Source organism: Pagrus major, chromosome 10 (genome assembly GCF_040436345.1).
Source record: "Pagrus major chromosome 10, Pma_NU_1.0".
Classification (NCBI taxonomy): domain Eukaryota; kingdom Metazoa; phylum Chordata; class Actinopteri; order Spariformes; family Sparidae; genus Pagrus; species Pagrus major.
This window is the reverse complement of record NC_133224.1, coordinates 20,788,965-20,801,119: the sequence shown is the minus strand read 5'-3', so window position 1 is coordinate 20,801,119 and position 12,155 is coordinate 20,788,965. Positions and strand designations below refer to the sequence as shown.

The 12,155-nt window shown below is 41.7% G+C and overlaps 1 protein-coding gene across 1 annotated transcript; it reads left to right on the top strand.

The window, feature by feature from the left end:
- The first annotated feature begins 3,499 nt into the window (after window positions 1-3,499).
- On the top strand, window positions 3,500-11,060 carry syt4 (synaptotagmin IV). Its single transcript, XM_073475457.1, has 5 exons — window positions 3,500-3,542; window positions 5,695-6,311; window positions 6,447-6,770; window positions 10,178-10,298; window positions 10,740-11,060. Exons 1-5 carry the CDS (start codon window positions 3,509-3,511, stop codon window positions 11,057-11,059), a joined length of 1,416 nt encoding a protein of 471 aa, XP_073331558.1. The 5' UTR covers window positions 3,500-3,508; the 3' UTR covers window position 11,060.
- Window positions 11,061-12,155: the final 1,095 nt, after the last annotated feature.

Genomic DNA, 12,155 nt, shown 5'->3' with positions numbered 1-12,155 from the left:
AAGCTCTTGTAGCTCATGTAAAACGATCTGGTGCCGCAGTGGCAGTTAACCCAACAACAGACTCTGCCTTCTTGATGAGTTTGTTCAGTCTGTTGGCATCCTTCGCTTTGATGCCCACACCCCAGGACGCCACAGCGAAGAAGATGGTGCTCGCAACAACAGACTTGTTACGACTCACGAGCAACAACGAGCAAACGAGTTCAACCAGTTTTTCAACAGGTTTGACTCCAGCTCCCCCCTAACCAAGCCCCCGTGCTCTTCACGGACATGTTCCTTTTTGTTTCGTTCTCTGAATTCCAGAGTTTGCAGCTTTGATTTAATTGTGGGTGTTGAAATCATACTCACTCACAGTGTTAATAAAAACTGGAATAAAATATTCTTTACACAGTTCATAATGTTTAACTGTGCAGTTTTGGTAAAACTTGTATGTGAATCTTTTGTGACTGGTATGTGCAGCAGTTAATCAAGGAAACAAACAGCAGATAATGGATTTTAATCTTAACCATTCATGTGTCCTTAAACTTTCGGTTCACTGACAAAGGCTGACATGTTGTATAACTTCAGCTGCCATAGCAGCATACAGACAGTTCCTGCTGCTCGTTGGATTTGTGGGATCCATGTGTCTCATAATGATGTCCTTTAAACAAAGGAACATGACACAAGACAAGAGAGGTACAATATGTGTGTGTGAGTCTGTGTTTGAATTTCTTGCTGTTCCTGCTGTGTATCCTGCTCGTGGTTACGCCAATTGTTTAAATACATTGTCTGCATTCTGTTTTCCAGTGCATGTGGTATTAGTAATTGGATTCATAGACACTAAATTGACAACCTCACCCCTGATGACATTTGGATTAAGGGTTAGGTTTAGGGTTAGGGTTAGCTAACCCTTGGATTCACTCTCATCCCATCAGCTCAGGGGTGTTGAGAAAGACAAATGTTTGTTCTTTGGCTTTCACCCCACCTGTCATTTCCCCATGAGAAAAGTCACTCAGAAGTGTTGCCCTTTGAGGCGTTTTATGACCTCAAAGGACAAAACAAGTTTATTAGTACAGTTCAGACACCAGGCAATTCAAAAGGCTTTACAGGGTTATAGAAATACATTAAAAACAAGACATTATGAGAATATTAAAATTGAATTTAAAAGGGAGTAAAAACAAAAACAAGCAAATATTAATAGTTGAAAATAAAAATTAAAAAGAAATAGCACTGTCAGTCCAGATGATGAGAGAAAAAATCATTTGGTAAAACACAAGTCTTATTTTTAGCAATTATCTAGGCTTGGTAGTGTGGATCCCAGGTATGTTAGGTGAAGGCGGGCTCGACAAACCGGCTAGGCAGGTGTACTAGCTGGTAGTCCTGAAGACAGTATGAACAGCTGTAAATGGCAAAGCAGGCAGGTGGATAACCTAACTGATGGCAGTCAGACAAGCAAAACAGATAACAGAGCTGTCACGGTACACAAAAAGGTGAAGACCCACATTTAGAAATACAGGCAGGCAGGTTGAAAAACTAAAAGCGAGTTTTGTTAAAATAAAGCTGAAGTCCACAATCCAGAAAGGCAGACAAAGGAAAGTCATCAATAACTAAAAAGAAATACAAAAACTAAAAGAAGTAGAATTTTAAAAAACAAACATTTTGTCCTGGCGACTGAGCTGCATCCAAGATTACTCCATAAACTACCACCATTTTTCTATGACTATTCTACATGTTTTGACTAACATTAATTGGTTTTAAATCTCATGGTCATGGTTTGGTTTTCAGGATAAATACTTTTACTTTTCACCTTTTTTTTCAGCTTTAGTTTTAGTCGGGGAAAATGCATTCTCTACTATGAACACCGGGGGCCAGTATTTGACTATGCCAAATGTTACACCTGTTTGTGATGCACATAAGCTTGAGTGTGTTGTCATATTCTAACTATTCATTTATTTGTTTTTTTGTCAGGAACTAGTGCAACAGACTGACGATACTTTAGATAGAACGATACCTGCACAGAGTTTGACTAATTGATTACAGTTAGACATCACAGATAATTCTATATCACATATTACAAAAGTGGCACGATGATACATTAAAAGAAGACCCACTAGCTACAAATAAATTGAGCAAGATGTAGAGTAAAAAACTATTCACCAATGAGTCTCAGTCTGGTGACACTCAACTTAAAAGCTACAAAAATACAAAAAGCTGTTGACAGACATGTACAGTGAATAACAAACATTTTGCACATACACTATATTTATTGTATATCATACTGTATTAACATTGTATGAAAAGCTATGGAAACTGAAAGTTATCTGTAACTTTCACTGAACTGTGGAATTAAATATAGGCTTCAGTATATTAATCACACTAAGCAGTGCAATTTAGGACACAGTGATCCGCATGATGTCAATGAACAGTGTTTTTTGTTGTTGTTTATGTACTGTATGATCTCTGAACAAGTTCAAGTTCAACTTAACTGCGGGTAATTTCGTGTTTCATTTAGTTTTGTATCACATGTGCTGTATCAACTGGACGTGTTTCAGTTTCTTGAAGACGTTTCGTTTCACCTCTCATCCAAGAGGCTTCTTCAGTTCTAACTAACTGGAGGGGAGTTGCAGGCTTTTAAACATCTTTGGGGCCACTTGTAGGTCGTTGACCCAACCGGCCTTCATGTGACCCTACCAGTGGCCCAGAGGACTCTGAAACTCAGAGCTCACACGTGTCCTTAAGGACTCCATAAGGACACTCCCACACATAGTTCAAAAGCCTGCAACTCCCCTCCAGTTAGTCAGACCTGAAGAAGCCTCTTGGATGAGAGGTGAAACGTCTTCAAGAAACTGAAACACGTCCAGCTGCCTACGATACAGCACGTAGAGGAAAAATTCACTGCATACAAACCTATCAGCTTAATCACCACTTACTTTAATGAATGATGTGACTACTGCACACGTATTCACCTGTCTTTTATATAAATAAAAAAGAAAGAATGTAGAGACACACAACCATACACGTACACGCAGAGAGAAAGAGACAGATACAGACTAAGACTGTTCATTTCTCTAATAATTAATCAGGGGAATTGGCAGCCCTGTTGTGCTGCTACACCGGGGGTCCTGATTTCACAGCCAGCCTCCGTCACCACTGCGTCAGCACTGATGAGCTCAGCGTTACCGGCAGGGAAGGGGGGGGGGGAGATGGGAGAGAGACAGAGAAAACAAGTGGAGGGAGAGGGAGAGAGAGAGGGAGAAGAAACGGGGTGTTGCCGCCTGTGAGACACACTCACGCATCACAGTGTAAGAGCAGCAGGGGCGAGGACAGAGCATCCCTCCATCCTTCTCTCTGGGAGAACAAGGCTGCTGCTTCTGTTTGTTTTTGTTAATTATTGAAGCCGAACAAACAGAAAACGTGCATTATTAAACATAATCAAAGCCGAACGTACTGCGGAGACAGACTGCGGTGCGAGTAGAGAAGAGAGCTCGGCGTGAAAGCAGACGGAGCGTTTTCAGCACCTCGGACAGCGGACATGGCTCCGATAGTGGAGGAGGGAGCTCAGCTCGGTGAGTCCAAACTCTGCTGTCTTCACCAACAGGAACCAGGTGCGACGGTGTCGTCGCAGCACATGACTCGTGTAAAAAAAACTATTAGCTTTATTCGTCGCTGGTAGCTAATTTGATGCAAACAAAATAACGATAATATATGTGTGTTTTAAGTAGCATATTTAGAGAAAAAGTGCTCACCTGGACGTGAACGTGTCGTCTGACCGCTTCACTCAGCACAACAACGTGTTTGGGGAGAATTCCAGCCTCCATTTTGCAGCTAGCTTAAGGACGACTGCTAATTATCCGGAAAACTACCCAGAAGGGTGGACGCGTCATGCTTTTTGATATGACTGATATTAATATAAACACAGCTCATTTAATGTCATAATTCGGGGGTTTTGTAGGTGTTACTATATCGCAGGTGAAGCCTGGGAAGCACCTTGTTTGTTGTCTTTATTGTCCTCTCGGTTCAGCTGCTCCCTCGCCGCCCTCCCGTTGCCACATCCATCTGTCTGTTGTTGTTGCCTTAAAAACCAGGTGCACCCAGGGCGTGAGGCTGAAATATTAATGGATATAAACGGGATGAAACAGTACGTACACGGTGCTGTGATGTAAAACTGAAACGAGCTTATTGCTCGCACATGGATACGTCTGAAATGAGAGGCAGTCCCTTTAGGTTTGTGATGAATTTTAGATGGATGATATGCCAACAGCTATCACAGCAAAACAACCTTACAGTGTACACACCTCACCTTAAAGGCAAACAGACCTATAGAATAATATCAGGAAACACCCGTCACACACTGGCCTATATGATCAGAAATTGCAAGCCAGTGTGTCATAAACATCACCTTTTACCTGTAAATTCCTGTTTGTCAATAATAGGAAAGTAGTTATATATATATATATATATATATATATATATATATATATATATATATATATATATATATATATATATATATATATATATAAAACATACGTTGTTTACTGTGTCAACATGATGCTGATGATCTAATTACATTAGATTTCCCCAGATGAAAAAGATTCAAAAGACAATACACGACTGATTATCCCCCGGCTCTCTCCCTCTCTCATCTCTTTGTATGGGTGTTAACCTGAGTGCTTTTCCACTGGGCCGCCCTCTTAACTGCAGGAAATGGCCTGTGTTTCTTCCATTGTAATAGACCTATTAACTCTGGCTGCATGAGAAAGCAGGGTGATTGCTGTTGAGTCACAGTTCAACGCCACGAAACAAAGAGCTGAAGCATCCAGTGGCAAATATCCCTGTAATATGTCTGCACAGTAACGTTTTTAGTGATACTATAGGAGACAGAAGTGTCGATGAAAGGATTCAGGTCCCACAAAGCACCACTACTGTGGAAAAGAAAACGTGGTTTAATCAGGCTGGCCATTTTCCTTGCTGAGTTAGGGCAGATCTCCTACTCTGTTGTAGGAGGAATATAAATCACAAATCACAAATTTCTAGGCTATTATGCATTTACAGTGGTGAGGGATACAATGTTTTGCCCAAACAAATCTGTTTTGTTATGTTACATAAGATAGTGTTTGTTCTCTGTATCGACCAGAATTATCCTGATGTTTCCTTCTCATAGCCTGGACATCAGTCAATAAATCTTCCCTAACCTGTTTACATTGTAGGTCTGCATATCAGACTGACATTGTGATCAGTACGATTGTTGTGATACCAGACAACAGATAAACAGAGAGCATTTTTGTCCATTTGTGCTGTTGCCGAGGCCTTGTTCCACATCTGAGTGCAGCCATTTTTGTAAACCTGCCGTCAAGAAATCAACCAGTCACATAATGATATGATGTCAGTTTACCAGAAGTTCATTACTTACACCAACTGTTTCCTGTTGATTTACTGGAGCCATGTTTGGAATATGAACACAGTACTGATGGTTCTTCATCAGGGTTGAACAGATTGCCATGTTTTTATCTTTTTCTGAGTCAAGACTGCAGCATGCGTCAGTCACACACACAAAATGGACTCAACAATTAAATCTGTTGAGGTTGTGCAAGCTGCACACTTGTTTTATGTGTGATTGTTTACAGCCTGTTCCACAGTTTTTGTTGGCCTGGGTAGTTGTTGACATTTTTAATTAATGTTATTTCTCAACTCTTCTCTACACTCTCTCCTCAATAGTGGCAGTGCCAGTAGGTGTTGCTGTGGTGAGTGTCTTCGGCCTAGTCTTCACTGTATCAGCCTTTGCATGGATCTGTTGCCAACGTAAAAACACCAAATCCCAGAAGACACCTCCCTACAAGTTTGTGCACATGCTCAAAGGGGTGGACATCTACCCGGAGAGCCTCAGCGGCAAGAAGAAGTTTGCTGCACCTGCCACCACGGCGGCTAACGACAGTAAAACTGACGTTAATGGAAACTGCCACACTACGTCGCTAATGAGTCCGACCGGCACCGGTAAACTGGCGTCAAGTCCAAACGATGGCAGACCAGCTCTGCATCTGGATCTGGAGAAACGGGATCTGAATGGCAACTTCACCACTAAACCATTTCATCATCACCACCAGAAGGTGCGGAGTTCCCCGGACCTGGAGCTGCCCTCTCCCCATGCAGGGTTCACCCAACCTGGGGCGATGGACCGCCGTGACCTTCCCTCACCATCCAGCACCCTCTCTAGCCAGGCGCCCACCCCAGCTGTGGACAAGCCCCAGGGCGAGGAGAAGGAGGGCGGACTTGGGACTCTTCACTTCTCCTTGGAGTACCAGCCGGAGAGGAAGGCGTTCATTGTCCACATCAAGGTACTGTGTGTGTGTAGAACCTGGTGTTTCTGTGTGCGTATTTATAACCATTATATTTAAGATCTTTGATAGAAACCTGATTAAAATGTTTCATGCTGTCTTGACTGATTGATGGATTTGATTTTTTTGATCCAGGAAGCCCATGGCCTGACTCCAACTGATGAGCAGTCACTGACCTCTGACCCTTACATCAAGCTGACCCTGCTGCCAGAGAAAAAACACCGTGTGAAGACCAGAGTCCTGAGGAAGACTCTGGACCCCGCCTTTGACGAGACCTTCAGCTTCTATGGGATCCCGCTGGCCCGAGTGTCCGAGTTGGCCCTTCACTTCATGGTGCTGAGCTTTGATAGGTTCTCCCGTGATGAAGTCATCGGCGAGACCCTTGTACCCTTGTCCGGGATCGACTTATCAGAGGGGCGTATCCTGATGAGCCGAGAGATCATCAAGAGGAATGTCAAGGTAAGATCTGGACATTTTTCTTTAGTGCGGTCACTGGGATTAGATTTATGATACATACATATGATACAAATGATTTTACAGCATGCAAAGCACTATATTTATTTTATTTAACAAACACTCATGAAATCACTTAATATTCCAAAACTGCTCCAATAATGACTCACCGTTCTCCTCATTATAACATTAGTGCTCCTCCCTAAAAGCACTGCAGCAAAGTGCCTCCACTGTTACAGTATTAATCAGCACATAAATCAGTACTTAATCATCCTGAAATCCATTTACTTATTAAAATCTAATAAATCTAATTCAAAGAGCTTTCTCAAACTCACCTAAATGCAAATGCATCATATTATGTTTCTTGAAACCACAATGAAATCTTGCATACTGCTCTCAAGTGTTGATTTAATGGCATAATCTGAATCTTGAATGGAAGTTTTTAATTTCACTGTAAATAATATTATTTGCAAATGCATTCAAGAAATTCACATCCATTCCATCTATCTCTAGTTGAGAAAAGTGTTGATAAATAAAGTCAATGGACAAAGTGTATCCCTCTGTGGAGACACATAGATGAGATCTGTTGCACCATTATGGATTTGAAAGCTGATACTGAGGTCTGGTGTTGTTCTTAAATCGACTGCTGTGAGTTCAGCTACGCTAAAGCCCTTTTTTTTTGTTTGCTTGTTTTATCAGTTTTTGCTTTGCTACTAAATGTATGAAAATCCTTAAGAGCTGATTATTCTACAACGCTGAACATATGTAATTTATGTGATCAATGCATTTAAAAGCTGGAATAGATATGATTTGACATTTTCCTCTCAGAATACCTGCCTTTTAGCAAACAAGGCTTAGAATACTCTGAATCATGATACATTTGGTTTTAATTTAATGAAGATCTTTACAGCTTTAGAGAATTGAAATAGCAACACATGGATGGCCAATTTGAAAGGGAATATGCCATCACATGGACACTGTTACATTCCCAGTAGTGTATTGACTAGATTAGGTGATATCCACACCATACCATTATGGATCTGTGGCCTGGTGGTCAATATTCTTCTGCTTCAGACTGGCTTTTCCTGGCAACTGTGAGGACCACAAATGTGCTTTAGCTCATTTCCAGTAGGATGTCTTTCCTTTTAGAATAATGGCATGTACTGTAGTATCAGCACCAGTTGTTAAAATGTAGGATGAAGTACCGTGCTGTAGTACTGTGGCAGAAAATATCCATGACTATATTTATTTCTTGGCAGCAGGGTTAGCTACATTACATTCAGCGTGTTGGTTAATTTAAAGGTGGAGTGTAAGATGATATCTCCTTCCTTAACATAGCTCTGTGGTCTAGTATACAGCAGCTCTTTAGATTGGTACTAGATGGTTTAGCTGTATTTGAGCATATGTCCATTTGCAGGTGGAATGTGAGATCATATCAATATACAGTAATTATAGATTTGTGGGCTAAAATGGTACTCTGCAGAGCTCTGCTAAAATGGAAGCCCTGTGCCTCCCAGGTGGGAGAGGATATGCTTGCGCATATTTCTTACTTCCCAGGAGGAATGTGAGCTATCTGAAACATCTTTAAAAATCTCTGATACAATACAGTACTCAAGAGAAGTGCTGCGAAATGCAGCTCAGATTCTGAGAAATATAAAAGATGACTCCCTCTCAGCAGAGCTCTCTCTGTATTTTTATCATCAAGAGGATAATATTCTGCTGGCGCTCTCCACGCTATGTTTTTTCAGTTCCATTCCTCGTTGCAGTCCTGGGAGAGGCATATCACATAAACCTCGGAAGGCTTTTTAGTGCAATCTATCAAAATTTAGTTTTAGAATCGATGATATTTGGATTCTTTGTTAAATCTTATGTTGGCTGTTGAAAATAAAAAGTTTGAGCCACTTACTACAGTTATTTGCTGTGTATTAGCTGTACTTATTCAATCTGTCCTCTTTGTTTAAAGAGAATATATCTGCACACGTTCTTCTGAATCATTTTATGTTAAAATAGAAGTGCAAACAACCTTTTTGATACATTTACAGGGCTTTACAAAGTGCACAAAAGCAGTAGTTTAAACACAACATATTCATATTATGGTATTTAATAAAACCATTTGGTTATGTGTATGACATGCAGTAAGGCTTATTCTAAAATTATTTTCAACTACTTCTCAATATGAGCCGTCTACATTGTTCCCTCTGACAGAAGCAGTCCCTCTCTAACAGGGTGGTGGCTCTCTTTGTCTGCATGGCATAGATTTTGCCTCCTTGCTTTGTGTGGGTACGTGTGTGTGCTTGACTGTGAGTGTGTGTGCATGTCTGATCATGGAATCAATACTGCTTGTCACAAGCAGCGTAGCACTCACCCTGTTTTCCCCCAAGAAGACAGTAAAAACAATAGAATCAAATTGAATATTTGCGTCGTCACTCATTCTTCTAATTTATAATAAATCTTAAATGTCTCCAGGGGAATGATATGGATACACATCAGAGGCACAATCACATCGGTATTTTCAGAGACTTAACATCAGGTCAGGTATAGAAGTTGTCTGCGTGCTTCTTCTTATTGCCATGGCAACCATGAGCTTCTGAGGCATGACATCTTGTTAGGTGTGATCACAGCATCCGAGGCGTCAGCTCTCTTGGCTGTGGACACCGACAGGGATGTGTTTGTGTGCCACAAATTGCAGAGCAGTATCTCAGTGAAAGCACTGATGCAGAGCAGATGAGGAAGCTTCTCAGTTACACGTCTGTGCTGGTTAAGATATGAGAACACACCCCATAAGCAGGTGATGATTATGTAGCTGACAGCCGTTTAAAAGTTAGCACCGACATCATTTGCAGTACAAGCAGCCGCAGGATTCACCACAGAATTGTTGATTAGGTGCGACTGAATGCATACGTATAGTTTATTTTGTTGTTTTTACTCAGTAAAACTTGGCAGTGGTTTTAGTCTCACTCAACAATAGTATTTAAATGTATTTAAAAAAAATATTAGGACGGTGGTCTTCTTTGCATACGGCCTCTGTGGCAATAAATAGGATCAGGATGAGTGGAAGTGATCTCATGAGCAATTACTAGTGTTTCCAATGAATCTGAATTAATTTTTTGTTTGTTTTACATGTTAACATTAAAGTTATTGATTCAGTCCTTGTATGATAACAGGCTAAGGATAAAAAGAAGGTTTTTCTTTAAAAGGGAGAAGTAAACTTGTTCTGGCCTCAGCTGCACCGTTTGGGTGTCAGTTCTTGTCTGGTTTGGAAGGTGATAAACATGTCTGAAAGTCTCTTCTTCTCTATCCCCCTCCACACCTGCCATCTCTTTTTTGCATCACCTTTTTGTTGTATTTTTTTCACCCATTCACTTTTCTCCCCCCACCTCTCAAACATTCACCCCTCCCCGGTCTCTTCACAGAAGTCCTCAGGCCGAGGCGAGCTACTGCTCTCCCTGTGTTACCAGTCCACCACCAACACTCTGACCGTGGTCGTCCTCAAAGCTCGCCACCTGCCCAAGACTGAAAACAATGGACCTACAGGTACATGCAATTTTAGCTGAGCCTTTCCACTACTCACACAGACACAGATGCATGTGTGCTTGAACTTTCTTCCCATAACCATAAACAGACGAGACCAAAAATCATTTTGCTCTTCCTGCCATTTAGCCCAGACTACTTTGGATGCTGCAATAGTTGCCATAATGACACCACCACAACACCAAAGTAATCTGATCAGGATGTGATAGAGAGCACTTTAGTGACAAGCACACACACTCACACACACAAAGTGTTTACACAGCCAGCCTCTTTTGTCCTCATCACTAACATCCATCATTTCCGCTCCATCGATTGCAGTATTGATCTGGCTTAGGAATAATATGCCACTCTGCAAACGCTGCAGGGATAGGTATTCACCACGCCTCTCTTTTCTTGCTTCTTTCCTTACTTTGTTCATCTGCTCATGTCACTCTTCATCTCTAGATCCTTATGTCAAGGTCAACATGTACCATGGGAAGAAGCGTGTGTGTAAGAAGAAGACCCACGTGAAGAAGTGCTCCCCCAACCCGGTCTTCAATGAGCTCTTTGTCTTTGATTTGCCCTCGGACGAGGGCCTGAGAGACACCAGTGTGGAGCTGCTGCTGATGGACTCAGACACAAGCAACTCACGCTGCCCCAACACCATCCTCGGGCGCCTGGTGCTCGGCACATCAGCGGCGGGCACCCCTGGCGAGCACTGGAGGGAGATCTGCGACCACCCACGTCGCCAGATTGCCAAGTGGCACGGCTTGTCAGAGGATTAGAACGTCGGCGTGTTGGCAGATTCTGTCGTCCATAATTGATCTGGTCCAACCACGAGAGGGATGTAATGAGGATGGGCGGGATTTACCATCAGGCTAGCCAGTACCCATTGGACTTCAGTGAGGGCGGGTGGGAAACAAGGGGGAGGGGACTTTGATGTTGGGGGGGGGGCATTTGAAGTGATGTCATCATTCAATCAATCATTCAATCACTTATCTTTGAAGTTATTGGGGTTCAGCAGGGAGGCTGGGGCGTGACAAAGGGAACCCCATAGCTTTAAACGATCCCAAAGACTGTCACCGAAAATCACCTGGTAACATCATCTCCATGGCAACAGCCAATTGTCACTGTAACCGTGTGCAGTGCAGAATGTCTTAAATGTCGCTAATACTCTTCTTCTCTTCTTCTTCTTCTTCTTCTTCTTCTTCTTCTTCTTCTTCTTCTTCTTCTTCTTTTTCTTAAGCTCTTCCTTCTATAAATAGTAACCTAGTCCATCATATGAAAACCAGAATGAAACACATCTGACAATGCTGTAAAAAATGTGGATTATTAAAGTTTATTTTATAACGACAATGTTTTCTTCATAAAGATGTAGATTGTTTTTATTTATGTTTTTGTTTTGTACTCTTATAGTTGATTTGTTGAACATGTTTTGTAAGTATAAGTGGTATTTCATATATCATTAAGTACAAGAAAGCCTAAATTAGGTGGTTTGAGAAAATACTGGAACAGACTGAGTGCATTGGGGACAGTTAACTATGGATGCATTCACGTGTGTGTGTGTGTGTGTGTGTGTGTGTGTGTGTGTGTGTGTGAGTGTGCGCGCACGCACGCATTGTGATATGAGAGTGCTTTTGCTAATGCGACTGTGTGTGTATGATTGCGCGCGTGTGTTAGCTCTGAAGAGATGTGAGCCACATACTGTTTACTGTAGGTGTTTTGTCCCCCTTACTGTGAGCACAAAGACAGCTGAAGTGTAAATGTATGTACCTTACTATAAAATATGGCAAGTTCTAAGAAAACGTTGGGTTTGTAGTCTTTATTTCGTGTGTGTGTGTGTGTGTGTGTGTGTGTGTGTGTGTGTGTGTGTATTCAGAA